This window comes from Dothidotthia symphoricarpi (genome assembly GCF_010015815.1).
Source record: "Dothidotthia symphoricarpi CBS 119687 unplaced genomic scaffold P153scaffold_6, whole genome shotgun sequence".
NCBI classification, from domain to species: domain Eukaryota; kingdom Fungi; phylum Ascomycota; class Dothideomycetes; order Pleosporales; family Dothidotthiaceae; genus Dothidotthia; species Dothidotthia symphoricarpi.
Window position 1 is genome coordinate 204,869 of NW_022985013.1, and position 25,456 is coordinate 230,324.

Below are 25,456 nucleotides of genomic sequence, written 5' to 3' on the forward strand. Positions count from 1 at the left end.
CCACTCTGGTCCTTATCCGGGATGACTTGATGAAGGATTAATTGGCTTTGCACAGACCGCATGTTAATACAACAGCACACCTAGCTCAGTTGATATACCCATGTTCTCTCTGCAAATTCTTTGATAGTTTCTATGACCACAAGGAGGTTGCGTGAGGTACCTTGGTTATATTGATGAGGATAAAGGCAATATAGCGGCACTAGTTGCTAGTGCAGGGCTAAAAGTTGGCGGCGGAACATTGCGTTGATGGCGACGGAAACTTACTGCAGCGACGGGCATATTCCTGTCCAAGTACGCCACGTAGAAGCCACTGATAAGCCTTATCGGAACTCATCCGTCACTGTAAAGAGAACATCCCCACGAATAGAATCGAGGACAACCACAGTTGCCAAGACTAGTCCAAGGAAGAGGTGTACATAGTAGTGACATGGCTCTTTGGAAGTCAATTCTCGTCTTGCACAGTGACTTACCCTTTCCGCAGCAAATCGTACGACATACGAATCACAATCTTGCACATCTCAAGCACAATGCAAACAATGAAGATCACCATGGTGTGGTGATCCGATGCGTTTTTCTAACCGGCCCTTATATACAACATTTCCTTGTTCCTCGGCCTTCGGCGGTATACCACGAGATTGACAGTTGCGTGCCCAACCCACCAGCAGCTGGAAGTAATCAAGCATTCGCGTCTTCCGGCACAGACTCACATCATTTTTCATCCTGCAACGCATAGTCTTCTGGCGGGCCTTTGCGTCTGTATATCCGGGGGGCAAAGTGAAAAATTCAGCGCTCAGTGTCTGACTTCACAACTACCGGACGAGCGTATTCGACTCGATGGTACACCGTTCATGGGCGTCTTAGTGGACTATGCTTTTTGCAGCCCTGATTGGAGGATTTTCTGAGAAGTGGCGCCATCACATTAGTCGCAAGCTGTGAAGATGACTCGCTCAATGCTGTCGCGTGGCGAAGTGGTGTCGAGCGTCGAAATTAACTTTGCAGACCCCGGAACAGATTCTGCTTCGAGGCACCGAAGGACGTGGGCGTTGCCTAGAGTAAAGTATCGCTCGGTTCCTACTGCCGACGTTGTTCGCTTTGAACAGAGCGATACCGACAATGCGACAGCGGGTAGTCTACCTGGTTTAAGACTTTTCCCGTGGAACGATAGGCCCGCTAGAAGTTTGTCAATCAAGGATCCTCGATGCTGGGAAAACGCCACGTGGACCCGAGACAGATCCTGGATCTACATTCCTCATGCGCCTTGACCCCTCTACCGAGGAGGCTTAAATGATGCGCATCTCCAGGTACCGAGCAGGAACCACAGACGAGAAATACAATCTAGCCAACCGGGTTTCGGCCACACCTACAAAGCTATGCCTGCTTATGCTTGATGCACAGTTTGCTCTGGAAGCACTCGCATCAGCCAGGTTTCGCCAGTACCGGTGTGCGACGAGATCATTCATTTCCGAGGCTGTTGCATCAGCTGGGCTCTCTTGAATCAAGCTACCAAAAGATAAGACCAGAAGCGGTTCAGGTCTTATCAGGCAGCTGGACAATTAGAGTTCTCCAAAGTCTACCAGGATTAGGTTTGTAGCCGAAGTTTCATGCGCTCTGTGCTAGCTCAATGCCAAAGATGCCCAATATCTGCAGTGGTCAGCAGCGGAATCATGGTTCGATGTCACCATCAAGTCTCCGACACTAAAGTATGTCACTGTCATGGGCGGGAACCTGTGCAGAAGCGACTGTTCGCTGCAGTCAGTACCTTGGCATGCGCTCCGGGCGTAAGCCTCAAAATGTGCCACACTCCAGGGTTCTTTGACCCTGCAATCGCGATGCTGTTATGCTTAATTCAGATTGGAAATACGACACGAAAACGGCGCTTCAATGCAGTCGCGACGTTGAGCTCACAAGGGGTGTGTAAAGGGATAAGCCTGCAAGTGCGAAAGATCAGCGCTCGACAGATACGCGGCCAACGCTGCTAGCTGTTTGAGACCATGCACATCGGGGGTAAGAATCCGATGCGACATAGCGCAAATGCTTGTACCAAATTATCGGGCTGCATGGGGGTGAACTGGTCCACGCCGACCTTTCTGCCGCTCCCGTTCAAACTTTCTTCGCTGGGTTTGGCTGTCAAGATGCTTAGGTGCCCTTTCACCCGTAATCCTCCATCTCTTGTGGATCACACAACAACATCGATGCGCAAATAGTCTTGGAAGCCCACAGTTCCCTATGTACTTATGTAATTGACAGAACAATGGAGATCGCGACGTCTATCGTGAGTCTTTCAAAGGTTTCTCGAGGCCTTTATAGAATACTAATGGTTGCTATAGGCGATACAGGCACTGCTGCTCGGTCTCACATTCGTTGTTGTTGGCTTGCGATGCTGGATCCGTCTCCGTTTAGAACGCCGCACTTTGACTCTCGCCGACTACTTTGTGTTTGGAGGACTGATATGTGTGGTGGGATGGGTTGTATGCTCCATCAAAGCACTCCATCTTCAAATCGATTTCCCTTTGGAAGGGGAAGAGTTGGTGACCAACTCCGTCGACTATCTGAAGGTACGTACATGGCACATCTCGTACGAGTTTTGGCCGTGAGAAAGTCTGGAGAGAGCACTGGCTGACTGACACGTTACTACCAGGTGGTCTTTGTAGCATCCTACTTCTTCGATGTCGGAGTCTATTTTCCCAAGGCCTCTCTCATCGCATTCTATTGGTGGTTGATCCCACTTAGCTTTGGGCGTCTTCGTGTATGGGTGTATGTGTGTACGGCATACACGGCTGCTGTCTTTGTGGCATCAATATTGACGGACACATTCATTTCACCCTCGATCTCTGACAACTGGTACGGCTTGATTCGCACCCTCGGCCCAAGAAAACTCAATAGCTGACAACGGAAAAAGGTCCATCGAAAACCAGTTAAACTCCGTTTGGAACTCATATCCCGCCTTCGTCATCAACTGGTCGTTGCATATTTCTAGCGACATACTACGTATGTGCATTCCACCATGAATGTTTAGGTTTATCCGCTGACGAGTGTTCACTTTTAGTATTTGCGTTTCCTTTCTTCTTCATCACTCGCCTCAAGCTTCAACGACGTCAGAAGTTCGGTCTAGTTGGTGTTTTTTCCCTAGGACTCATCACGATGTCCATCACGTTCGCCCGTTTCGTCGTATACACGGTAACAGATTTCAATATTGACGACACTTCTGGCAGTAGGTACCCTCATCTTTTTCCCCTGCAAAATATCGACTAAGTTGATGGCGCTACAAACCTTGTCGGTCGATCAAAGATTAACATAATGACAGATGCATGGTGCACAGGCGAAATGTGCACAGCAATCATCGTCGTTTGTCTACCCACTTTCAAAGTCCTCATCGTGCGAGCATCTCCCGGAAATACATCAAATCGCAGCAATACCGGATACGTGCACGCAGGCTCCAGCAAACCCTTTAGCAATTTGGGCGGAACCACGAGATCACACGTTCAGGCCGGGAGAGTAGACGACGAGATGGAACTGGTCTATCTCGAACGAAAAGCTAGCCCGAGTTCAACCGGAACAATAGCCGAAATAGCAACAGAGGAAGGCAAAGATAGTGTGATGGTAACGACAGATATAACAGTTACGAGGGCGGGGGTATAATGCGGCAATGTTCTTGTAAGAATAGCGATCTGACACATAGAGACACAGAAGACTTTTTGACGCTCTATTCTCCTTGAACCGTCTCAATTTATGGCTGTGCCCATCAACTACTTGCAGTTGAACCCTTTCCACGCACGCTATCCGACCTGTCCGAATCACCGCACCAAGATGAAAGAGAAGTGGACGACAAAGCATGACACAACGACAAACCCGAGCACAGCGACCAAGCCGAGCACCGCGAACAAACCGAACGCGCCAGGGCAGCAGAACATGCCAAAGCACAACACGATGGAAATGAAGGCCGAGATCTCCACAATGGTTATTCACGACATAGATTGATCAAATCACCCATGCCAAAAGCTGTTCGAAAATCTTCTCCGGAAACCAGCTCATCTTGCAGACGTCTAGGAGAAGCCTCATAGTATCATCCAACAACAAAAACTACATAAGATTCTTCCTTTCCGAGAGGATATGGGCTGCAGACTGGCATTGTATTTATCGGTTGGGCGAAGTACCATGGAAGTACTTTTGTTCAGGAATATATGGACTTCGTCGTAATGGAGGCTTTTATCGCGAGGATCTGGACTTTCGCGATGTTTGCAGCACTGGAAAACTAGGATGTAGCTTATTCAGGCCGAAGGAACATCATTGTCTACATATCAATATCAACTTTGTAGCATTCATTGAAACAATGTACAACATTAAAGCATGCAAAAGTGTTTCTAAATCACGCAAGGTGGTACAGTGATATTGAGTGATTCGTGTAATGCCCAAATAAGCCCTAGAAAACTTCTACAAGAAGGAAATTCATACTACGGAACAACTATATTAGTCCATGAGCCCTCCTCTCAAAGCTCACTCTTGATATCAGTAGTGTCCACAATTCCCAAATGCCTCTTTTGATACTCTAAGATAGTGTAGAGGAACTTGGGCTGAATGTGCAGCACACCCACAACATGCAGGACCAACATGAGCAACACACCAAACCCAATGCCCAGAGCCACTGCGTCCTGTTGCTTGTTTACTTTCCTGAGCCAGGCCTTTGTATCTTCAACGGCGAAGTTCTCGTCTCGCGTACGGCGGGCGGACATCAAACCTGGAAGGCCGTCGAGAGATCGGTGGTTCATGTTTTTCTGGTAGTCGGCCATCTCTTGCTTCTCGAGCTTCTTGCGCGACCAGACCTCGAGCGTTTCACGTGGTCGGGAGACGTCATCGTGAGAATGTGAATGCTCGTGGTCAGCAAAGGCGGTTGCGTCGCCCTCGATGCCATCGGCTGGCAGAGCGAACCCACAGCTCGTCTGCACTTTCTTGATTCTCAGCACGATGACGGCGCGTGCACCCGTAAAGTCGACTTCATCGCCGTTCTCCGTTGCCATCTTCGCCCTTAGCTCCTGGTAGTATTGATCCCATTTCTCAATCACACGGCCAGTGCAATACAGCCTTATGATCTTTGGAGAGGGACCGAAGGAACTGAACATGAGGGTAACACGACCATTTTCGTACACATGCGAGATTGTTTCGCAACCGCTACCAGTGGCGTCGAGGTAGGCAACAGTGTTTGGGCCGAGAATAGAGAAAGTCTTCGAGGGATGCGCCTTGGGCGAGATGTTGATGTGAGAACCGGCCCAAGGTGCACTGGCGACGAAGAAGAGCGGCTGGGAGGTGATAAATTCGACATGGGACTGGTCCAGGGAGTCGTGGAATTTGACCATGTTGGGAGAGGTTCGAGGGTGGTGATGACTAAGTTACACAGAACGGTATCTGGTGAAAAGGAGTTTGCGAGGTTGACGTGAAATCCGGGCTTGAACAGCTCACGGTCCAGGTCAGACACTGAGGGGGATTGAAGCACACTGAGCGTAAAGACGGAAAATCGATTGCGTTGTTGTTGTTCCCAATACGAATTGACGTTAACGCAACGTATTCGTATCAATACGACGATGAGTTGGGTTTCGGTGCGGATAGAAGTGATGCGTAGTTCGCGATGTGATACGTGGAGATATTGGAATTTCTAGATATCGACTTCCGGCGTTAGCTATGTCAATCGTCGATGGTCTACCGTTCTGAGATTTTGAGGCAGCGGTCAAGGACACGCTTATTCATCATACAGCTTGCTGCATCGCGTTAGCCCCACTTCTGTCTTGAGGAAGTTGCGATCACAACCACTTGTGCATTCCGTCGCTGTCAAAGTCACAGACAAAACAAATTTCATTACTGTCATATATACCCAAAGACCTCTGCCCAGAATCGGTTGCGACATTTAAGTATCGCTTCTGGGGGTGACGCGCTGCTATCCCGTTAGTAAGCGAACTATTTTTTGATAGAACGACAAATCTTGTGACCGCGCGTGAAGCTCGCAATGCACATCCACAAGCTCCCGACCCGGCCAAACGAACGTGTCTACGTCTAAGAAGGTACCTTTCGAGGCACTTCTATCTTCAAGGTGCAACGCGCAGCCTCTCCCTCCGCGATTCGGTTCGTGGCCGCCCCTCCGCACTCGGTGCAGCATGCACCGGTAGCAATGCTGGCACTCTGGTCCCGGGCAACACAGACCCCGGGTACCTGTAGATGTATATCCTGCGTCTCTAATGTGCCCCAAGTTGCCAGACGCGGAGGGCGGAGCGGTATTCGCCGTGTGTGGGCATTTGGCACCCCAACGTCAACCTTCGCATACACGACCGTCTTTGTCGCTGGGTTGGCTACCGATGCCAAGGCGAAGCAGCGCAGAAACAAGCAATGGGACGAGGCATTCGCACATCTGAGGGAGGCGTTGGATCGGCCCGTCGTTCAAGATTCGTACGGCGATCATGGGGTCACCAGGGAGGAGCTGCCCGAAGACCTTGACTGGGATGTCGTGCAGCGTGCTGCGGGCATGGAGCTCGTGGACGACATGGACCATGTTCCTGGGGAGCAAGACATCCAATCGCCTAGCCCTGATCTGGACGACTCTGCCTGGGACGACCTCCGCTTCGACTCGAGACGGCCGGGCACAAAACTGCTGGAATGGCCTGTGAATACAGGTCGACCAATTGTGCACCATCACCTGCCTCCCCAATCGCTGTGGGCACATGATGCTGTCCGATTGACGGCAATGCGGAGACGGCACACTTGGAAAAAGCTAGCCATGCAGGAGTTGTCTACAGGCCTCATGATCCACACTCTGATGAGTCGCATCGATTACGCACGCTTCGCCAAGATCCTACCGCTCGTGAAATCCCTATCTCCGCAGATACAAGACATTGCCGTGTTCAGCAGGATGCAAATTGACCAGGCCCGCCTTGAGATCTTGACCAACATCGAAAGACTACACGCCACCCATGTCACAAGTTCTGCAGAATGGATTGCTAATGCTGGCATTCATGTCGACCAGCCTGGGATACCACACTATCTCCAAGACGCTGATGGCGACTTCTACGACATCTGCCAACAGATGAACGCTGGCATCAAGCAACTTCTCGAGGAGACAACGACAGACAACGACACCAAGGAAGCCATCGCTGTAGCGAAAATCTGCCACAACCTGCTCGTCTCGACTGCCGCCCCCGATGTGCAGACCTTCAACTTACTCCTATCCGGCTTCAAGCGGTGGCGGCGCCCCAAATTGGTCGACGACATCATCGCGGCCATGTACGGTTCCAAAATCCGGCCCAACGAGATAGCATGTCGAGAGATCCTCGGGCACTACACGCACGAATATCGGTCTCAAGACTTCTCGCGCTTCGTGGCACGGATGCGCGGCGTAGGCGACGCGCTCATGCTCGCCAACCCAGCCATCACCATCAACGAAGCCGGGCAAGACCGCCTCATCCGCATCGACGACAAAGTGTACCAGAAAGTGCACCCGACGCCTATGGTCTTCAATGCGCTAATATCGGGCGTGTTGCGATTCGCAGGCTTCGATCGCGCGCTGGATATCTACTACGAGATGAAGGCGGATGGCTGGGGCCTCGACATGCGTGGCCTCACCACGTTGCTTGCAGACTGCATCCACCGCGCCGACTGGGAGGGCGGCATGTACCTCTGGGAGGAAGTCAGCAGCATCAAGGCCAAGGCTACGCCGCGGGACATGGCAAGGGCGTACCATCACATGCTGAGCTTGTGCTCTGTTACGGGCAACACAGTCGCATTCAACCAGGTCCTAGGCGAGGTTGTGAAGCGCGGTTTCGATCGGAAAAGTATCATCCTTGCGGCTGAGCGGACAACAGAGAAGGCGCGGCGCAGGAAGGGGAACTTGGCCCCGCCATGGGTCGCGGATAACCTCATGATCGCTGTGTCGGCGTATATGGACGATGTCAAGACATGTGCGCCTGGGTCGCGGTCGGAATCGGTGGAAGAGGATGACTTGTTCGCACAGCAGACTCCTGATCTCGAGGAGGCGGGCGACGAGCCTCCTCTCGATCCAAAAGAGGCGTGGGCGTCTTGGGTCGAGGCCGAGTTTGGCGAGCGGCCGAAGGATCCTGAGCTTTGAGTTGTCGGAGGTCTTCTTGTTCACGATTGTATGGAAGTGAGGTGTACTGTACGCACAAGGGATTAGATAGGCGTTTTGGTGTACATCAGCATGTATCGGTTGGGCTGTATAGATGGTCGTCTGTACGCGATAGAAGGGGACAAAACGTGTTGCTAGTATGTGGCTTTGGCCATTGTGGAATACATCAACCTCACCACTCGATATTTGTAATGTGGATGATGCTTCGTCTTCGAGTTTTGATCTGATTGCTGCGCTAGAAGCTGTGCCGATGGAAGCTGCACTTTGCTTCCTTGTAAGTCGTTGTGAATGACTGGTCCCATGCTAAGCCCTCCGAATCTCCCAAGTCACATTCGTGATGCTGACTTCCTCGCCCGCCTTCTCATCGTAGTCGAACCACTCGCCCTCGACCAGATCTATGCCAGCGAATTTTGTCGTAGTTTCTGCCCCGGAGGCGAGAAACTCTCCCTGTATACTGTCAACGCCTTCCTTCTTCTCTAGTTCTCAGCGAGCTGGGTTTGTGTTGCGCACCTCGGACTTGAACTCTGTGAACTCGAGGCCCCTGCAGTCGAACTCGAGGATGTTGACCGTCTTCGGGGGGTCGCTTTGCGGGTATGTAGCGGGCGGGGCTTTGATGTTCGCCGAGTGTTCCCTCTGTGGGTGGTGCGTGTCAGAAGTTGCCTATGTGGAGGAGAGTGTAGTAGGGTAGGGAGAGGGAGAGAGACCTTACAGTTCTTGCACCTCCAGACAAAGTTTGCTTCACCCTTGCTGCCGCTGACTTGGTTCACTTCGAAGCGGCTGACGGACACGAGGTTTGGGTGTGTTTCGCGACATGATGTGCATTGGACTTTGAAGGTGTACAAGAAGGGCGAGTCTTCCGTGTCGAGGGGGCGGAGGTCTGTTACGCTAGGGTTGTCGTTAGTAGAGGTGACTGGGATGGAGGGGGAGAAAGAAGCACCCGTTCAATTCCGCCTTCAAGGCTAGCGCGAGCACCATGTTGACGAGCTGGGAGTAACTGAGGGAAATGCGCGTGCACCGAGCTGCTCCAAGATGTTGCTCGACGCTCGCCCCTCCCCCGCGTCCAAAGTCCCTGTCCAATCGGCAGCCCGGCGCCACGTTTCGCCGATGGGCTTTCTCGAAGCTGTTGCTGCACGCGCGCTACCGTGCAGCTCTCTCGACGGCCTCACCCAGACCCCCACGACTGACCTTTTCCACCGACCGGCACACCGTCGCAAACATGGCCGTAAGACAGCTCACCCCACAAGCCAAAAGGGTAACGCTAATCCACAAATAGGCAGTCGCACCTTTCAACCCCCGACCGCTGCTTCAGAGCCTGTACGTCGCGCGCCTGCCCTGCCTACACCCATACACACACAATCAGCTTCTAACACTGCGCAGAGTCGACAAGGATATCGTTGTGCGCCTGAAGTGGGGCGAGACCGAGTACAAGGGCAGACTCGTGTCTGTCGATCTTTACATGAACATCCAGCTGTCCAACACGGAGGAATTCATTGGCGGCGTGAGCTCGGGGACGCTGGGGCAGGTGCTGATACGGTGCAACAACGTGCTTTGGATTGGCAAGGCTGAGGAGGTGGAGCCCAAGCAGGTCAAGGATACGGCCATGAGTGGATGAGCGATGCGGTGAGAGGAGCATCTAGAGGACAGACGCCGCGACGACGGCAAGCGGACTATGTCGAGGAAGAGATTATGCGCCAACTATCGATTGAGCTAGGGGTGTGAGCTCGAGGCTCATATCTGGACGAGCAGACGGCGCGTTCGACACGGAAGGGAGCATCCAAATCGAACTCGTTCACGTACCAAAAGGCGCAACCGGCGCTGCAACACGTCTACACTTGGGTTGCCACGATATAGCAATTTCGAAACCTCGTGTGTTGGACCATGTCGCGCGATTCATCGTGAGACAGCTATCTACTCAATCTCTTCCACAACCATCCTCTTCCTCGCAGCACTCGACCCACTAACATCCAGCTCGACATCCAGACCCTTCAGTCTACCCTCAAGTCCCAAATCAGGTCCAAGCCCAAGCCGCAACCCTTCATCTCTAACCCTATACAGCCTCTTCATCTCCAGCGTCTCCAGCCCTTCAACCACACTCCCTGCATGGTCCCTCACAAGCGCATCCCCATCCTCGTCCCCAACCCACCTGACCACTCTCTCCACCTCCCCCCGCTGCCTCACACCCAGCCCCACACCACTCTCCCGCCCATGCTCAAGCGCAGCGTCCAGAGCGCGCAACAACCCCATCACAACCAGCACCGCCGCGCGTCGCAGAATAGCCTTCGAGGTCGCATTCTCCAGCGTAAGCACGTAGAGCACAGTCTGTAGCCCTGCATCCACGACCGCCTGGCTGAGCAGAGGGAGTCGATGCTCAAAGATCGTGCCCAGGATGCTGAGTGCTGAAGTGCGTAGACGGATGTCCTCCTCTAGTCCTGTTTCCTGCCAGCCTTGCACCAGCTTCAATAGCGCGTCGACGTCTGGATCGGGTGCGGAGGAGGCGTCGGGGGAGAGCAGGTCGGGCAATGGACCGCCCCATGCTGCTTCACCTTCTTCGCGGAGGCGTTCCTCGTCGGCAAATAAGAGACTGCGGGTAGAGAGGGTCTGTTTGCGTTGACCGCGGCGACTTGCGAGGGAGAGTGTTGCTTCAACGATCTGACGGAGGGGAGTCGTGTCGTTGCAGTGTGTCCAGAAGGCATCTTCCAGGATGAAGTTATGCAGTACTTCGCCAACACGGAGGCGGAAGTCCAACGCTTCTTGGAGTTTCCGTTCCTTCTCGTCTGTTGGCTTGCCTCGTGTCAGCTTCAGCGATTGCTCGTCGATGTCGATGAAGGCGTCGACGATGATGCGCACGGTGGGCTTGGGGGCGCGGACTGCGAGGTCGACCAGCACGGGTATAGCGGCGGTGTGGACGTAAGATTCTGGGTCTGCTATGCTTGCTGAGAGGAGAAGGTGGGCTATTGAGGGAATGTCGATGGCGGGGAATGCAGATGTGTTCTGTATGAGCTTGTGGAGCGTGTGGAGGGCCCAGGTGCGGTTTGGGGGCTCGGCAGATGTGAGCTCTGTTGATATGGTTTTCAAGGTTGCGCGGTGCTCGGTAAGGGGATCTGTGATGGGTGACGAAGTGGAAGGAACCGTAGGAGCGAGAAGGTGCACTAAGGTTGAAGCTGAATTGGTGAGCAATGGCGAGATTGGAAGTTGTGGATGTTGTTGCGATAGATATCGGAGTTCTTCGAGAAGGTCTGGAAGTAACGCGTCTGTTGCGGCGGTCGGTTTGAACTCTGGCGATGTTAAGAGCGTTTTCATGATACTCAAGGCAAAGCTTATGAGCTCTTCATCTGCAGTACCATCATCAATTTCCCTATCCAATCCATCTTTTTGGAAAATCTTGTCCAGGTTTGCGCGGCGTGGAGCTTTCGATTTTGCCAACTTTGCGGTTCTGGATCTGTGTTCAGTCGTGTAGTTCTGCAACAACTGTCCCATAAGTTCAACGATATGTTGTGGACTTTTCACAAATTTGTCCTTGAACTTTGTTGCCATGGCTTCAGACAGTTTTGCGTTTGTCAAGGCGGCCAATGGATCGTCATCCGGATCATCAGTCAGCGACTGGGTGTTGTCTTTCGTGGGGGACAGCCAGCGCTTTGCTGCTTGCACGAAGATGGTCCCTGCCATATCGTCCGCTACGTCAGCCTCCGAGAGAAGAGACACAAGGCGGTCTACGCGTTCATCCAAATTGCTGACGCGCGAGAGAATGCTGTCCATGTCTTGGAGAGCGTCCGTACCATCCGACTTTATCGATCGAACTCGTATCTCAACACCGCCCTGGGAGCCTGGTCCAAATATCCAAGACGCATCTCCCTCCCAGAAAAGGTTCATGGCGATGGCGTTGGTCTGCTTGGGGTCGCAGGCAATGGCCATATAACGCAGCAGTATGGATCGTGGCAATCTACTCCATTCTTGATTGAGCGACGGCCGCGCTTTCGCATAGTTGAACAAGGCCCAGAGTGGGAGTAATAGAGGACCTACGAGTCTTTTCAACAAGCCGGCATGCGAGTACGACGATGCTATAGCGTATAGCCGCTCCAAAGCCAACTTGAGACTTTCCTCGGGCATTACAATCTGGTCATTCGTACTCTGTCTAGTCGTCGTCGTTAAAGCTTTTCTGGGATATATTGCTTCCAAGATTGGTCGCGCAAACAAGTCCCACCCAATGGTGCCAGGCGCACCAGTTGTCTTTTTGCTCAAGATCCCACCAGCGATGATTTGACCTGCAGCCCTACTGAGTTCCTTCCCCTCATCGCCATCCAGCAGGTTCCAGAGCTGCGGTTCCAGGCCTCTCAGCCAATCATCTTGAGCAATCCCACTCGGCGGTGATACTAGAAGTCGAGACGCTTGAGTGATAGCCTCTAAGGGGATCGGAATTTGAGATGATGGGCCTGCGGCTTGTTGGGGTACATGCGAGTTCTTGTTCAGGTACGAGAGAGAGAGAAACTCGATAGTGTGTCGAACTCCTTTGTTGCGAAGTGGAACCATTGCCAACTCTTTGGACAGGCGAGGCTTAGTCCACGATGGGAGTGGTTGCTGGAGGAAGGTGGTAAGAATCAGAAGAAGTCGGGAGGTAGGTGTTTCTGAAATTGTGTTATTGTAGAAGGGCTCAAATGTAGAACGAGTCTCTAGGCTTTTCTCGGGGGACATCGAGAGCTCTACGAGTGCAGATACTACATCTGGAAAGATTCGCTGAGAGATGAGCGGTTGGACGCCGGATCCTCTTTGCTCCAGTATAACAAGTAGAATTTGAATCACTTTAACCAAAGTATCTTCGGTTCGGTTCGGACATGGTATGATCGATATGGTCAACACGGACTTTGGCCGCTGACTGAATGCGAGGCCAGGAGATACGTATGGCAGGATACCGAGTGATGTGATCAAATCCAGAAGCGCGTACACAACACCAGCAAGGGATGCATCGTATGGAGCATTGGGATCTGCGGTCAGATCTGCGGCGTTGATGGCTTGAAGGTGCGACAACGCCTGCTCTACCAGGTCTTCAGAGTTCAATTCCGTCCGGCCATTCTGATATTCATTCTCTTTTCTGGCTCTATCCACAAACGGGCCCACGAAGTTTGCGGCTGCATCAACGGCGTCCTCGATAGCTCCCATATCTCCGTCACTTTCACCGAAAGTTAAAATGTGAAGCCAAAGTGGTGGCGGTGTTGGAGCACATACGTGAAATTGCTGAGTAAACATGGGGCGTGATCGCGGGTACTAGCGCGAAAGGCTAGCGTGTTTTACGATAACGCGAACGCGGTCCTTCTGTCCACCTCCCACACAACCACCCCGACGCCTCAATAACCGTACAGCGTCTATCTCTGGCCAATCCACTACGACTGTTCACATATGTCATTACCTGATCCTGGATTTCGTGCACTTCATCAACAACCTCTGACCATGTCCACAACGGCGGGACGGTCGCGCAACACTCCCCTCCGACACCACTTGTTCTCTCGCTTCTCTGCAAGCTCCACCGCATGTCGCTTTCCCCACAGTTACCGATGTCTGTCTTCCCTTCGGAATGCGGTTCGTCCGCACCTCACGTGCACTGCATGGTCGACACACACCCGAGCCTCTTAGCATGGTCTCAATGGGTCGTTTGCATGTTGGCTTGTGCACTTCGTTGGAAACAGCGGAGTCGCGCGTGAGGAGGGCAGGCTCGGATCTTAACCCTAATCATCTTTCGGTATTCGTTTCGCTTTATACGAAATGAACAGCTTCGCGGTCATGTCGCCGACCTTCCGATTAGTCCCGGACGCTCGCCAACTTCCTCTCAAGGTTGTTGCCTTGTGAATGGTGTACGAAAGGGAGATTCGAGGTACGGGAGCGCAAGCTCAAATTGGAGTATCATGTGCCTGTTGGGGCGTTGAAGTTCTCGCACGAGGACCACGTCGATACTCTCAACCGTGCAACAGACTCTGGTCGCTATGAATAGCTTCAAGGTGGTCACGATAACACAATGAGAAGAGATCTGGAGGGAGATGTCGCATACCTCGATCGAGGATCGTGTTTGAGGTTTTACACGCCGTTGACGCCTTTGTCGCTCGTTTCTGGGCGTCGCATGGAAGTTGTCACGCCAGGTGCCAACATCAAGCACTGCTCCGATCGACGGCTTGGTTTCGCTGGATGAGCCGAGGAAGAGCACGGTCTTGATCTCTGATCGAGCCTCCCACACAGACGCATCAACTTGTTCGGCTTCGGCTGGCGCGAGATCCACTCGTCGGAAAGGCGAAAGCCTAGCGAGGTCTCATTGCGTCTCAAGTTGGTATTGTCATATATGGCGGACCGTCACGCTCCTGATCCGAAGCTCTGAAGGTCACCCAAGAACTGTTCGATGGATACTTGTGTATTTGGACCTGGTAAGCAGCGCCAATACCAAGCGACTGCCACTTCGAATGGACAATTGCAGCAACGACAAATACCTCGTACATCTCTCCAACACGAACGAAAGTCCTTACCAGATCTCCAATCTCGCGTGTTTTCGACGATACCACGAAGCCTGTGCCTCGATGCTCGTCATCAGACACTAGTCACCAATTGTGATATTCGGCCAGTCGCGTTAGTCGCCAATATGTACGTCTAGCGTGCATTTGCATTGGTGAGCGTTTACCCACTCTGCTCGAACAGTTTCTACGACTGTTGCGGGCAATAATGCGGCTTTTGAGGATGTCCTTTGTCCGTATCACATGCCTTCCGTCAATTCACTCAGACGGAGAGGAATCAAAGACTAGTCTCAGAGAGCCATGCCACTACATTCGGAGAGAACCCTCTTGGCTTGACAACCCAAGATGACGGAGTCGAGAGGAAGGAGTTGTGCGACGTTCTGCTGCGAGGATTAGGAATTTGTTGACGGCGAGCCTTATTCTACGGAAACGATGGTCATGATACGGTGGACAGTGTACTGGTGCGACAGAGATGTGACTATGGAGTTCTTCCAAACCGCCACTGCTTTCGCTCACTTCACATCTGGGCAGCGTTAATCAGTTTTCTGGGGAATGGCTCTTGTATGAGGTCAACAGGTCGAGAATCACGGTTGGTCAGTCGTAGTATTCCCGGCAGAAGCATCGCAGGTCACAACGAGTTGGATCGCGCAAAAACGTTGGAGACGGGACCTCTCAAGAGTGAGGCTCAAGGTCTAGGCCTGTCCGTCGAAAGCGTTTGCAACAACTCGTTGCCCTGCTGGTGTTACTCGCTTAAGTATGCTTGTTGACCATCGTACCGTTTCTCTTCTCCTGTACCTTTAGCCAAACCCTGGGAAGTTGTGCGACACAGCTACTGACTGAGGTTGTGGTGAAGGTCGTTGGCGGAGAAGGGGGGCTTTGTGGTGAGCGGTGTTTGTGGGTGGTGTGCCCGCCGTCTTTCGAGACGGCCAGTTCTTTTTTTTTATAAGTCCCCTGTTGTCAGTAGAGCACGTACTGCGCTAATATCAACAGATAGGACTCGTTCGGGTCCTTCAACTTGATCGGAGGTATTCTATACGTCGGTGTTGGTGGCTACAGCATCACTGTTGGGTCAGGACTGGCACAATATGGTTACACGAAGGAGCGAAGCAGTGCAGCGCTCTTCGCGCAGGAAATTTTGCGATGGACATCCAGTACATGTGGCGACAAGTTCATATTGAGGCAAATACCAAAACAATTGAATTGTAAACGTTTTCGAGATGCTGAACATCGAGCCGTTCTGTGATTTGTTCATGACATGCGGATCGAAAATGGCAAGAGACAAGCGGACATGTAGTATCACACGGACGTGTGTATCATCACCGGGATTTGTCACTCTGTACGCCTGCTCACTATGTTTCTCGATGCTGTGTAACTATCACCTAAGGCTTCACCTTAACAAGAGAAACGTCAAGTGGAATGAATGGAGGTGTTATCATGACGTCACCCTAGTGTACCACTATATCTGAATGACCACCAAAAATAACTCCAATCCTTTCTTCAAAAACGACAACATTTCTATTCGCCAATTCAACATGTCCCTCCCACTCACAGGCAAAGGCGGCAAAGACACCCGTGCACAGGCCCTAGAAGATGAATTCGAGAAGCGCCCCGATCCCGTCGCGCTGACGCAAAACCCTGACCCCTCAAAGAACAGCTCCTCGGGAGTAGACTACGAACCATATCCGGAGAAGTCCATACCGCTAGAGCCGGAAAGGGAGAAGATAGTCCAATCGATATGCAACCTATATTCTGGTAGCGCGAGTAAGGAGGATATGATGGTGTATGCGGAAGAGGCGATCTACGACGACCCGTGGAGTTATTGCGATACGAGGTACAAGATTGCGGGACAGTGGTATGGTGAGTGACTTCGATTTGCGTTACCGCTTCTCTAGCCGCGTTTCTCAGCTGCTGATATGATACCGTTCAGGTATTCCCAAGATCATGAAGTCATCAAGGACTATCAAGACACAGGTGCTTTCCTCTAAGCCCGATGAGATCATCTTCAAGCTGCAGCAGGAGTACACGCCTCTGCCGATGCCGATTGCCAAGAAGGTGAACAGTTTGGTGACTTTGACGCTGGATAAGGAGGGGAAGGTGCGGTATCACAAGGATATGTGGAATGAGAAAGATTACAGTCATGAGGGCCTCGGCAAGATTATGAAGGAGCTGAACGGTGATTATTTGACGAAGCTTACGCAACCCCCGGAGGATTTGTAGGCGTCTAATTGCGTATTGAATGGACGTTTGCCATTGTGCTTTAGGTCAAGTTTCGAGCTCAAGCTAAATAATGCGTGTCGTCAACCGCGTGTTTCGGTGTTCTTGTGTCAGGGTTTCTATAGTCATTATAATGATCACCAGATGAGTTTCAGACAAAACGTTGAATTGATTTAACTACGCCAACGACTACTCCCCAACTTATCGAGTGAAACTTCTTGCTTCCTGTCATTATTCATCAAGTGCACTCGCCAGGCCAAATTGTCCGGCTCACGGCACTGTTGCATTACCCACCTGATGCTTCTTAGCAATCTTTACCAGCTACATAGAATGTAAACGCAATGCACAAACGAAACATGAACCTTTTACTACACATTACTCTTGTCGTTAATCGTTACATCGCATCTTGAATCCAACCATGTTCTCCTATCAATACGTCCAGCCGAGCCCCCACGTCCTCTCATTTGCTCCATGCGTGGTCTGTAGTTCATCTCCGAATGGGTTGGGTGGCAGCGGTCCATACTCTGGCAACATGCCATTTATTGCGTAACTTGGCGCGACGAACTCATTGGTCCCAGGTGTTGTGAGTTCAAGCGATCCAGGAGTTGTCGAATCATCCATCCCAGGGGGTATGAGCTGTTGCTCCCAGGTAGATATGAATCGTTGCTCCCAGGGAGGCATGAACTGATGCCCGCCACGAGATACAAGTTGCTGTCCACTAGAAGACATGTACTGATATTCCTGCTGGATAAATGCGGGTATCAGCGTCTCCAAAGCGGCCACGTATGCCAGGCGCTGCTCCTCTGCCTCGCGTAATCTCTGCGTCACCGCAGCTTCTCGCTGCACCTCCGCCTCATGCGCCAGGCGCTCCTCCTCCGCCGGATCGGTAACTGTGACTACGTTGTCGTTCCTCTGAATTCGAACAGCACATGAACATATCTGACTCCTGCAGCACACATCCAAACTCTGTGCACAACGTTGATCCCAGATTGTCAGTTCGCTCCGGGGAAGGATATCCATGCGTGCCTTCACAAACAAGCCTCTTGTTTTTCCGACTCGACCCCAAAACACTGTGCAGTTCTCAGAGCACGAGTGATTCAGGAACTTCATCAGACTGCCTGCTTTCGTGCTGTCGATGACGGCGTCGTGAGAAACTTCAGGGTGCTGATTTGCCCACTCTCGAGACCCAAGGAACCATGGCCACACTTCGTATTTGTTGTCGGGGTTGGAATTCTCGAGCAAGTGCGCCGGACGAAGCTGTCCTGTTATCTCCCCGATGATCTGGCCTTCTCGGATGTGTTGCCATGTGAAGAGGCTTGGGTGGGGAATGCCTTGGTGATACATGTTATAGATGTAAAGAATTGGCCGTTCAACCCAGGATCTACTATCGTGGGGTTGACAGAGGATCATCTCGCTGATGTGCTCTTGGCACAATATCGATGTGAAAATATAACTGTTGTACAGTCGCCATGAGTTGATGTCGCAGGGGCAGGGTGTATACATCCCACAGCCCAAGCAACGGCTCTGGTTGGTGTCATATTCCTTGCACAGACGATCGATGGAACGAGGGGGCCAAGGCCCTCCCTCGAGTGATGGCGGTTGAGCAATGGATTGCCATTCGGACAGGTCGAGGGTATTGTGTTGTTGTCGAATAGGATACGTTGGTCTCCCATCAGGCTCTTGGCTTTCCTCGCTTGGTCCTGGACGATTCCTCACCGGTAATCGCGCAGTGCAATCATTGAACCAGACACCGAATGCCGCCATGATGTAGCTGAATGTGCAGTTCGCGGTGTACGTGCAATGTCATATTAATGTGTGGGATTTGGGAGAAAAAACGGTCTTGAGTATGGGTTTTATAATCCTAATGGCAACCAGGTCCATGGTTGGCAACTACGATAGCGTGACCCTGAGTGCGATTGGGGTCAGATTGACAAGGTAGATGCAGCGGACGAGACGAAAGTTGGCAACTACGATGGGGCAGGTGCGGTACGGCCCCTGGGTTTTGCCTTCCAAATATATCGAAGGATCGTCATGTTGGACATCTTACGATGGGTCAAGTCGAATTGACATCATCAAAGAATCCCACACAGTGGAGTGAACGGCGATGAAAATATCAACAGCTGAAGGCACTCGAGAAAGACCATACAGCGTAGACTTAAAATACGACGGACCATCCCTGGCGAATCATGGTGAAGATGGAGAGTTCTTTCCGCGTGCGCCAAAGGCCCCAAGTGGAACCTCACCCAGACTTACCCAATCTAGCGAGGCACTACGTCTGTAATCGGAGGTCAGTCGCAACGTAGCTGTTCAAATACCTGCAAAGGGTAGTATCCATGACGCGTATCAAACATAACATCTGCCAACAGTCAGATGTATTACGGTGTCTTTTGAATAGGAGACGGCTACAAGGGGACGTGTGAGCGAAAAGGTAGCGTCTTGACCAAAGCCTGTTGTCAACACGCATTCAAGGCTTGCTGTTGAACAGTAGTTGAAATGCTTGTGTTATTCATCGAGCCGATGATTTCAGCCGTTCCACGTTTAGCCAGCTTTCAGTCTTATCATCCCACTCAAGCAAAGACATCCGTAGCAAACCTCTCGTTTCGCAGCCCCTCGAACCACTCCCTCGCCTGTGCATCATCCACATCTTGCCCGTATCTTTCCTTCTTCACCTCCTTCGCCATACGGATGAGCGTCTCTTGTACGCCATCTCCAACAGCCCGACTTCCACAAACGAACAACTTCGCGCCGTCATCAAACAGCTTCACGATATCAGCGCGGTCGTGGTAGAGGCGATCCTGCACGTGTTTGCATCCTTCGGACTCCTCTGGTTTGCGGGAGAATGCGCAGCGCAGCGATACAGCGCCGAGCTGCTCCCAACGCTTGAGGAGGTCAGCGTATAAGAGGTCGCTATCTGGTGCGCGGCAGCCGTAGAAAAGTAGGGCAGGCGCTAGTGAGCGACCCGCTGCGATCTGCGCGGCGCGCTCTTGGATGAATCCACGGAAGGGAGCGAGACCTCGAACGCGTCAATATTTGCTCTAGTATTTCACAAAGTCAAGAGGAATATGAGTTTGAGGACTTACCGGTACCCGCAGCAATCATGATGACAGGAACGCTCTTCGAGTCCTTAGGCAGGTGGAATGCCTGATGACTGGACCTCACGCTAACGTGCAGCTTATCTCCTGCCGCAAGGTTGGAAAGGTAGTTGGATGCGACACCAACAAATCGTCCTTGGCCGCTCAAAGCCGGCTGGTCGACGACCGAGTATGTGAGAGTGACGTTGTTCGGATTCCAGAGCGGCGAAGATGAGATGGAATACTGTCGGACGCGCATAGGCGGCTGCATCTTGAGGAAAATGCCAAAGGGAAGACGGATGGAGGGAAAGCGCTCAAGCAGATCGAGGACTGAGACGCGCTTTGCTGTGATTTCCTCCGAGAAGGCCTCTTCAGCCAAGCGTGTGAGTTCTTTTTGTGTGCTTTCATCGCGGCTCGCATCAACAAGCGCAAGGACGTTGCGTTTGCTGGCGGGTTGTGCAAGCTCGACGTACGCACCAAGAACGTCCATCGCGCTGGTGGGCGTATCGACAGGTAATGTAGTCGGGCCGGCAGAGGTAATTGTAAGCATACTATCCCACGAAAGACCGAAGTACCTCATCGCGCGATGGATATTGTCCTTGGGATTGAGTGGTAGAAGGGCAAGATAGTCTCCAGCGGAATACGTCATACCCGATGGAAGACTGATCTCGATGTGCCTCTTCTCGGTAACACCAGAGCCCGAGAGGACTTCAACCTCCTCAACGCGAGCCTCGCGAACGTCCTGACGCAGCGTCGATGATCGCGGCGTGGAGACTTCGACATCGATAGTGGCCTCAAGCGACCCCTCGCCCTCTGTTTCGGCTGAGCCATACTTCTCGCGCATGGCAGGCCACAGTTGCTTGTCTTCCCAGGTTTCGAAGTCTGTAAAGATATCCCCTTGTGCGGCATCCGTATTGCCCATCTCCACAATCTGTGTACCGCCACGCTCCTTCAACGAAGTATCGAGAGTCCGTGGTATCTTCAAGAATGTCTTGGCCCAATCACGGTGGCCGCAGCCGAATACCGCGTACGAGACATTTTCCATCTCTGTGCCCTTGAGTGTCCCAACCCAGTTCACGAAGTGCGCTGCATTGTCAGCTGGCTGACCCTCATATGACGCCGTGATAATGACGACAGGCTTGTCTGTCGGCAGATTCTCTCTCGCGGCGTCCAGAGTGCCCAATGCATCAACTTTGAACCCATGACTTGCAGCGTCATCAGCCAACCGGTTTGCAAGAGCCCTTCAAATCATGTTAGCAAATTACGCTCGCTGAGAAAGATGATTTATTCAATCGTTTCCAAAGTCAGACTTACTCGCATGTTCCGGTGTTTGAGCCATAGTATATGGCCATCGGCTTGCCTTTGCCAGTCGCCTTCGCACTGGTTCGTGGCGCATTAGCCTTTGATCGTGAGTCGTCGATGGTGGTTGCGGAGAGAGCCCGTTCGAGGTTTGTAGCTGAGATATGATTTCGTAGATGGGCGCGCATATAGAAGTCTTTTGGCTTGATGGTGAGTGTCTGTTTGATATGCAGTTGGTACGATGGATCGTCCATAGAGAAGTTGAAGTTCTGCAGCAGCATAGTAACCACCAACAAAGCCTCTTGCCACGCAAAAGGTCTTCCAATACAGGCTCGCATCCCATTACCGAAGGGCTTCCAGCAATTGGGGTATTCCTTGTTGCGGCGGTCAAACTCCTCGTCGAGCATACGCTCCGGCCTGAACTCCTCGGCATCTTCTCCATATACAAGAGGATCACGATGCACCTTGGGAAAGAGGGCAACTATTGGGGTTCCAGCCTTGACGGGGTATTTTCCGCCAAGCACAGTGTCTTCTTTCGCAGTGAGCGAGATGGCTGGGGCAGTTGGCGACAGGCGTAGCGATTCCCTCAAGACGGCGTTGATGTACGGAAGCTTGGTAAGATGCTCAACCGTGATGGGGTTCTTCCCGACCACCTCGTCTACTTCCCGCTGTGCTTGCTCGTATGCGGCTGGGTTCTTGAGAAGATAGTAGAACGTGAACGACAGCAATCCGGAAGTCGTCTCGTGGCCGGCAATGAGGAACGTAATCATGTTGTCAATCACACTCCCCTCCTACGAAGCTTTTAGTGAGATAGATCAAAACCTGTCGTGGTATGATACTTACAGTCATCTTCTCACCAGTCTTCGGATCTACCCCATTCAGCATGCCGTTCAGCAGATCCTTTTTCTCGACTGGGTGTTTCCTCCTTGTGTCGATCACGTCCTGGCTTGTCCTTCGTAGGAGCTCGATGTCAGTCCAATACTTCTGGGTCTCAGCACGATAAAACATCTGTGAGACGACGTCTCGTCTTGCCCGGTCTCCGCTAACTTTCAAGAAGTCGGCCATTGCTTCCACAAATGGGTGCATATGTTCGGAGTAATAAGAATTGAAGCGGTAGTCCATAGCGCACAGTGCGAGTGTGTCAAGCGTCAGCCTTGTGAAGTCGTCGGTCGCAAGGATAGGCTCAGGGCCGTGTCGTGCCCACTTCAAGACGAGTTGTGATGCAATATCGTGCATTTCGTCGAACATATTGCGAATAGCCAGAGGCCCAAGCTGAGGAAGGAGGACGCGGTGTGCGATGCCCCAGTTCTGTTCACGAGGCCCATGTGCCGTAAACAGCCCATCGTGTATACCATTGCGCACCTGTTCGAGCGCTGCTGCAACAACCTTGGAGAAGCGTTCTTCGTCGGAAACTTCGTCCATCAAGGCCTGTGAGGCAATGACGATGCGTTCTGCGCCAGCCATTGAGAACTTCCATATTGGCCCTAATCTGGTCAGCTACAGCCTAAGACATCCTGGATAGAGGGATCGAGTTTGAGAGTAACGAACCATATTTGTCTGTCAAATTACAGAGGGAGACTGTTGGGTTTTCGGGGTCGATGTCTGCAACGTTACCCAGAAACGGCAGCCCAGGAGGACCAGGAATCGTTACAGGGTCCATGGTTATTCTGGAATGAGATGAGGCTGAAGAGTATTGAGATCAGAATCCGAGCAGATGGAGTATAACTGATTGTAGTGTGCGAGTATGTGTGTGTCTTGGAGGGTGAGGTGTTGTTCATATATATCTACCTAGCCTTGTCCGCTCTTCTTCACATGCTTTGCTGACTGAAACAACCCACGGACAACGTCGTAGTTGACAGAGCCACTTTTCAGCCTTGTGTATGGCTGAGGTTGCTACGTGATGCCTCGGTCGGTGCTGACTCATGATTCGTTGAACGGGAAGATCCGATCGGAGCTCCGGCGACCAACGTGGCAGGACTTGCGAGATGATTCTATGGTGTCGCACAGTTGCGCCTCCGAAGGTCCGAACTGTTGATCGTTGGCCTGGACTTCGTATGCGCGGAGTAGTCAGAGTGTACTGTGCGAAGTGAGAAGAGATAGCTTCTCAACCAAACACCATCACTCGAGACCGCGTGTGCAGACTTTGGTACGATCGCCTAGCCAAATCAAACACACCATTGATGTGGACGCTGCAATGCATGTCACTCAGCCTGTATTCGAACTAACATTGTGCATTCTATCGTTCATCAATGCCGCTCTCGCCGTGCCTGTCAGTTGCTTGATGTAGACATGTACACCGAAGGGACGAAACATGGCCTTGCGTGCCGTCAAGATTCGTCCTCGGTCGCAGTGACCGCATCGTGATCGAGGGTCCATCGTCAGATATCGAATGGTCTAGATATAATGGCGCGGTATAGGTGACGGATTGGTATGCGATGCTGTGTCGTTAAGGAGAAGACGCGGAGGAGACGCGATGCACCGTGCCTGCTACATGATCCAAAGATGCAGCGGTCAGTGCCGATGCGGATAGATCGGAGATATGATTCACTGACATCTCCTCCTCTTCAATTGCATCTCCTCTCCGACATCAATCATGAATGCTGCGTGAGAAGATGAATTCACAGAGCAGGTCGAGCGATAACGTGACAGCGCGTGCTCAGGAAACGCGCTAGAGATGTACGCCTTGTCACCCTGAGACAGGGAGTGATGACACTACCTCACTTCTCTTCGCATAGTTGCATCTTCGTGCTTGCAGAAGTTCGCTGCCATGTCGTGCAGCTCGCAATGGATAAAGATTAATGCTGCTGACGACCTCACATTTACAAGGCGAGCTATATTGAACAGATCACTAGAAGAGCCTTTCTTAGGTGTTGACGATGAAAACACTCGCACACATCTATTATCTGTCAGAAATTCACTTATGGCAACGGAGATGGGTAAACAGATACATACCACTGTTGATACTCGACAAGGTACAGATTTACCTCTTACATGGTCACCCTGTGTCTTCGACGACTTGACGAGGACGGAATAATACGCGTAAAATGGATGGCCGACAAGAGCAAAGAAGAGATACTACAACATATTCTCAGCAATTCTGATCTGTCTGATACTTTATTAGTCAGGCGAAACCTGCTTGATCCTTCACCGTGCCGGGGGCTACTATACCACTCTGATGACTCTACACCTGGGAACAAAACACACCCACAATCCAAGGCATACTCACTCACTCCCCTCAAATCTGTCTCCCCATCCCCTTCCACCCTACAGGCAACGTCGACTTCCCCCCAAACCGCAAAACCTCCTCCCACAACCCCCTCATCCTCGCCTCCAACCTCGCATACTCTTCGTTCCTTACCCAAACCCTAAACTGCAACACCTCCAAGAAATTCCTCTCTAGATCCTCCAGCTCCCGCTTCTTCACCCCAACATGCCAACACCAATGCCGCAACGCATCAACCCCAAAACACATCAACACTTTGTCTGAATACTGATTCGGACGCCCCGGCGCGTCTCCCCCGTCCCTCAAGATCTTGAAACTAATATACACGGCGATTGTAATCAGCAAATGGGGCGGGGCGAAGGGGATGGGGAGTGCATCGGATGCGTCGCGGAAACGGAGGAGGAGACAGAGTGCGTATGGGATTGTTGCGGGGCTTGCACGAGCGTTGGGATCGTGCAGGATGCGGAGGAGGGTTTGGCAGGTTTGGTTTGTGGCGGGGCTGGGGGAGGGTTGGGTGATGGTTAATGAGGAGATGGGGCAGTTGGAGTGGGGGTCGAAGGCGGCGGTTAGTGTGCTGTGGGGGGCGCGTAGGATGAAGAGGCTTATGCGCGAGAGGTAGGTTGCTGTGTGGGGTTGGGGGGTTAGCGGGATCATGGTGGGTTGTGTGGATGAGGTCGGTGGGGGAATGGGGAGGATTTGTTTAAAAAGGTGTTGGGGGTGTGAGTGAATGTATGGTAGGCATCGTGTTGGGATGATGACAATGTGGCTGAAGATATGCGGCATCGTGAACTGGCAATGTCAGGCGATGGGCATCGATATGCCAACAACGAACCTACGTGTAGTCGCATCGTTCCATCTTCAAAATGACTCAGCGTCACATCTCATCCTGCCTCCAAGCATGTGATAAGCTCAGGCCGACCCAATCATATGCTCGTCCACCAACCATACGTCAGCGATTTGTTAGTTTGTGATGTTAGGGTGAAAGGTCGAATCTCCATCAAGCTAGATCCCCCGGTCCCCGCAACTCTCTTTCGCGCCT

The 25,456-nt window shown here is 52.0% G+C and overlaps 11 protein-coding genes across 11 annotated transcripts; 4 read left to right on the forward strand and 7 right to left on the reverse strand.

The window, feature by feature from the left end:
- Nucleotides 1-2,251: 2,251 nt before the first annotated feature.
- Nucleotides 2,252-3,639, forward strand: P153DRAFT_383387 (uncharacterized protein; the record flags this gene model as incomplete). Its single annotated transcript, XM_033670224.1, has 6 exons — nucleotides 2,252-2,272; nucleotides 2,328-2,555; nucleotides 2,639-2,841; nucleotides 2,900-2,988; nucleotides 3,047-3,211; nucleotides 3,305-3,639. The coding sequence occupies 6 exons, from the start codon at nucleotides 2,252-2,254 to the stop codon at nucleotides 3,637-3,639; spliced, it is 1,041 nt and encodes a 346-aa protein (XP_033525661.1).
- Nucleotides 3,640-4,312: 673 nt separating this feature from the next.
- Nucleotides 4,313-5,827, reverse strand: P153DRAFT_191624 (uncharacterized protein). The gene is made up of 3 exons (XM_033662437.1): nucleotides 5,800-5,827; nucleotides 5,745-5,750; nucleotides 4,313-5,647 (listed from the first exon to the last, which is right to left on the reverse strand). The coding sequence occupies exon 3, from the start codon at nucleotides 5,349-5,351 to the stop codon at nucleotides 4,488-4,490; it is 864 nt and encodes a 287-aa protein (XP_033525662.1). The 5' UTR covers nucleotides 5,352-5,647; nucleotides 5,745-5,750; nucleotides 5,800-5,827; the 3' UTR covers nucleotides 4,313-4,487.
- P153DRAFT_364881 (uncharacterized protein) lies at nucleotides 5,828-8,317 on the forward strand. Its single transcript, XM_033667697.1, has one exon. The coding sequence runs from the start codon at nucleotides 6,158-6,160 to the stop codon at nucleotides 8,102-8,104; it is 1,947 nt and encodes a 648-aa protein (XP_033525663.1). The 5' UTR covers nucleotides 5,828-6,157; the 3' UTR covers nucleotides 8,105-8,317.
- Nucleotides 8,258-9,097, reverse strand: P153DRAFT_416189 (uncharacterized protein; the record flags this gene model as incomplete). The annotated part of the gene is made up of 4 exons (XM_033672147.1): nucleotides 8,258-8,569; nucleotides 8,633-8,755; nucleotides 8,827-9,007; nucleotides 9,060-9,097. The coding sequence occupies 4 exons, from the start codon at nucleotides 9,095-9,097 to the stop codon at nucleotides 8,426-8,428; spliced, it is 486 nt and encodes a 161-aa protein (XP_033525664.1). The 3' UTR covers nucleotides 8,258-8,425.
- Nucleotides 9,098-9,151: 54 nt separating this feature from the next.
- P153DRAFT_383391 (LSM-domain-containing protein) lies at nucleotides 9,152-9,734 on the forward strand (the record flags this gene model as incomplete). The annotated part of the gene is made up of 3 exons (XM_033670225.1): nucleotides 9,152-9,344; nucleotides 9,400-9,436; nucleotides 9,500-9,734. The coding sequence occupies 3 exons, from the start codon at nucleotides 9,152-9,154 to the stop codon at nucleotides 9,732-9,734; spliced, it is 465 nt and encodes a 154-aa protein (XP_033525665.1).
- Nucleotides 9,735-9,988: 254 nt separating this feature from the next.
- P153DRAFT_335474 (uncharacterized protein) lies at nucleotides 9,989-13,288 on the reverse strand. Its single transcript, XM_033665655.1, has one exon. The coding sequence runs from the start codon at nucleotides 13,274-13,276 to the stop codon at nucleotides 10,031-10,033; it is 3,246 nt and encodes a 1,081-aa protein (XP_033525666.1). The 5' UTR covers nucleotides 13,277-13,288; the 3' UTR covers nucleotides 9,989-10,030.
- A 159-nt stretch (nucleotides 13,289-13,447) lies between these two features.
- Nucleotides 13,448-14,598, reverse strand: P153DRAFT_394633 (uncharacterized protein; the record flags this gene model as incomplete). The annotated part of the gene is made up of 2 exons (XM_033671327.1): nucleotides 13,448-14,368; nucleotides 14,454-14,598. The coding sequence occupies 2 exons, from the start codon at nucleotides 14,596-14,598 to the stop codon at nucleotides 13,941-13,943; spliced, it is 573 nt and encodes a 190-aa protein (XP_033525667.1). The 3' UTR covers nucleotides 13,448-13,940.
- Nucleotides 14,599-16,108: 1,510 nt separating this feature from the next.
- On the forward strand, nucleotides 16,109-16,998 carry P153DRAFT_364885 (uncharacterized protein). The gene is made up of 2 exons (XM_033667698.1): nucleotides 16,109-16,467; nucleotides 16,538-16,998. The coding sequence occupies exons 1-2, from the start codon at nucleotides 16,143-16,145 to the stop codon at nucleotides 16,825-16,827; spliced, it is 615 nt and encodes a 204-aa protein (XP_033525668.1). The 5' UTR covers nucleotides 16,109-16,142; the 3' UTR covers nucleotides 16,828-16,998.
- A 255-nt stretch (nucleotides 16,999-17,253) lies between these two features.
- P153DRAFT_355105 (uncharacterized protein) lies at nucleotides 17,254-18,588 on the reverse strand (the record flags this gene model as incomplete). Its single annotated transcript, XM_033666552.1, has 1 exon — nucleotides 17,254-18,588. The coding sequence occupies one exon, from the start codon at nucleotides 18,586-18,588 to the stop codon at nucleotides 17,254-17,256; it is 1,335 nt and encodes a 444-aa protein (XP_033525669.1).
- An 803-nt stretch (nucleotides 18,589-19,391) lies between these two features.
- P153DRAFT_286484 (cytochrome P450) lies at nucleotides 19,392-22,854 on the reverse strand (the record flags this gene model as incomplete). The annotated part of the gene is made up of 5 exons (XM_033663471.1): nucleotides 19,392-19,837; nucleotides 19,905-21,136; nucleotides 21,210-21,985; nucleotides 22,038-22,678; nucleotides 22,743-22,854. The coding sequence occupies 5 exons, from the start codon at nucleotides 22,852-22,854 to the stop codon at nucleotides 19,392-19,394; spliced, it is 3,207 nt and encodes a 1,068-aa protein (XP_033525670.1).
- Nucleotides 22,855-24,141: 1,287 nt separating this feature from the next.
- P153DRAFT_364887 (uncharacterized protein) lies at nucleotides 24,142-25,211 on the reverse strand. Its single transcript, XM_033667699.1, has one exon. It carries the CDS (start codon nucleotides 25,069-25,071, stop codon nucleotides 24,430-24,432), a length of 642 nt encoding a protein of 213 aa, XP_033525671.1. The 5' UTR covers nucleotides 25,072-25,211; the 3' UTR covers nucleotides 24,142-24,429.
- Between the last annotated feature and the right edge of the window lie 245 nt (nucleotides 25,212-25,456).

Bases quoted from the DNA above. Each gene is read 5' to 3' on its own strand.
- P153DRAFT_191624 (XM_033662437.1), bottom strand. From the start codon at position 5,351: ATGGTCAAATTCCACGACTCCCTGGACCAGTCCCATGTCGAATTTATC.
- P153DRAFT_364881 (XM_033667697.1), top strand. From the start codon at position 6,158: ATGCTGGCACTCTGGTCCCGGGCAACACAGACCCCGGGTACCTGTAGA.
- P153DRAFT_335474 (XM_033665655.1), bottom strand. From the start codon at position 13,276: ATGGGAGCTATCGAGGACGCCGTTGATGCAGCCGCAAACTTCGTGGGC.
- P153DRAFT_364885 (XM_033667698.1), top strand. From the start codon at position 16,143: ATGTCCCTCCCACTCACAGGCAAAGGCGGCAAAGACACCCGTGCACAG. The intron at 16,468-16,537 runs GTGAGTGACTTC...GATACCGTTCAG, and splicing joins GATTGCGGGACAGTGGTATG to GTATTCCCAAGATCATGAAG.
- P153DRAFT_364887 (XM_033667699.1), bottom strand. From the start codon at position 25,071: ATGATCCCGCTAACCCCCCAACCCCACACAGCAACCTACCTCTCGCGC.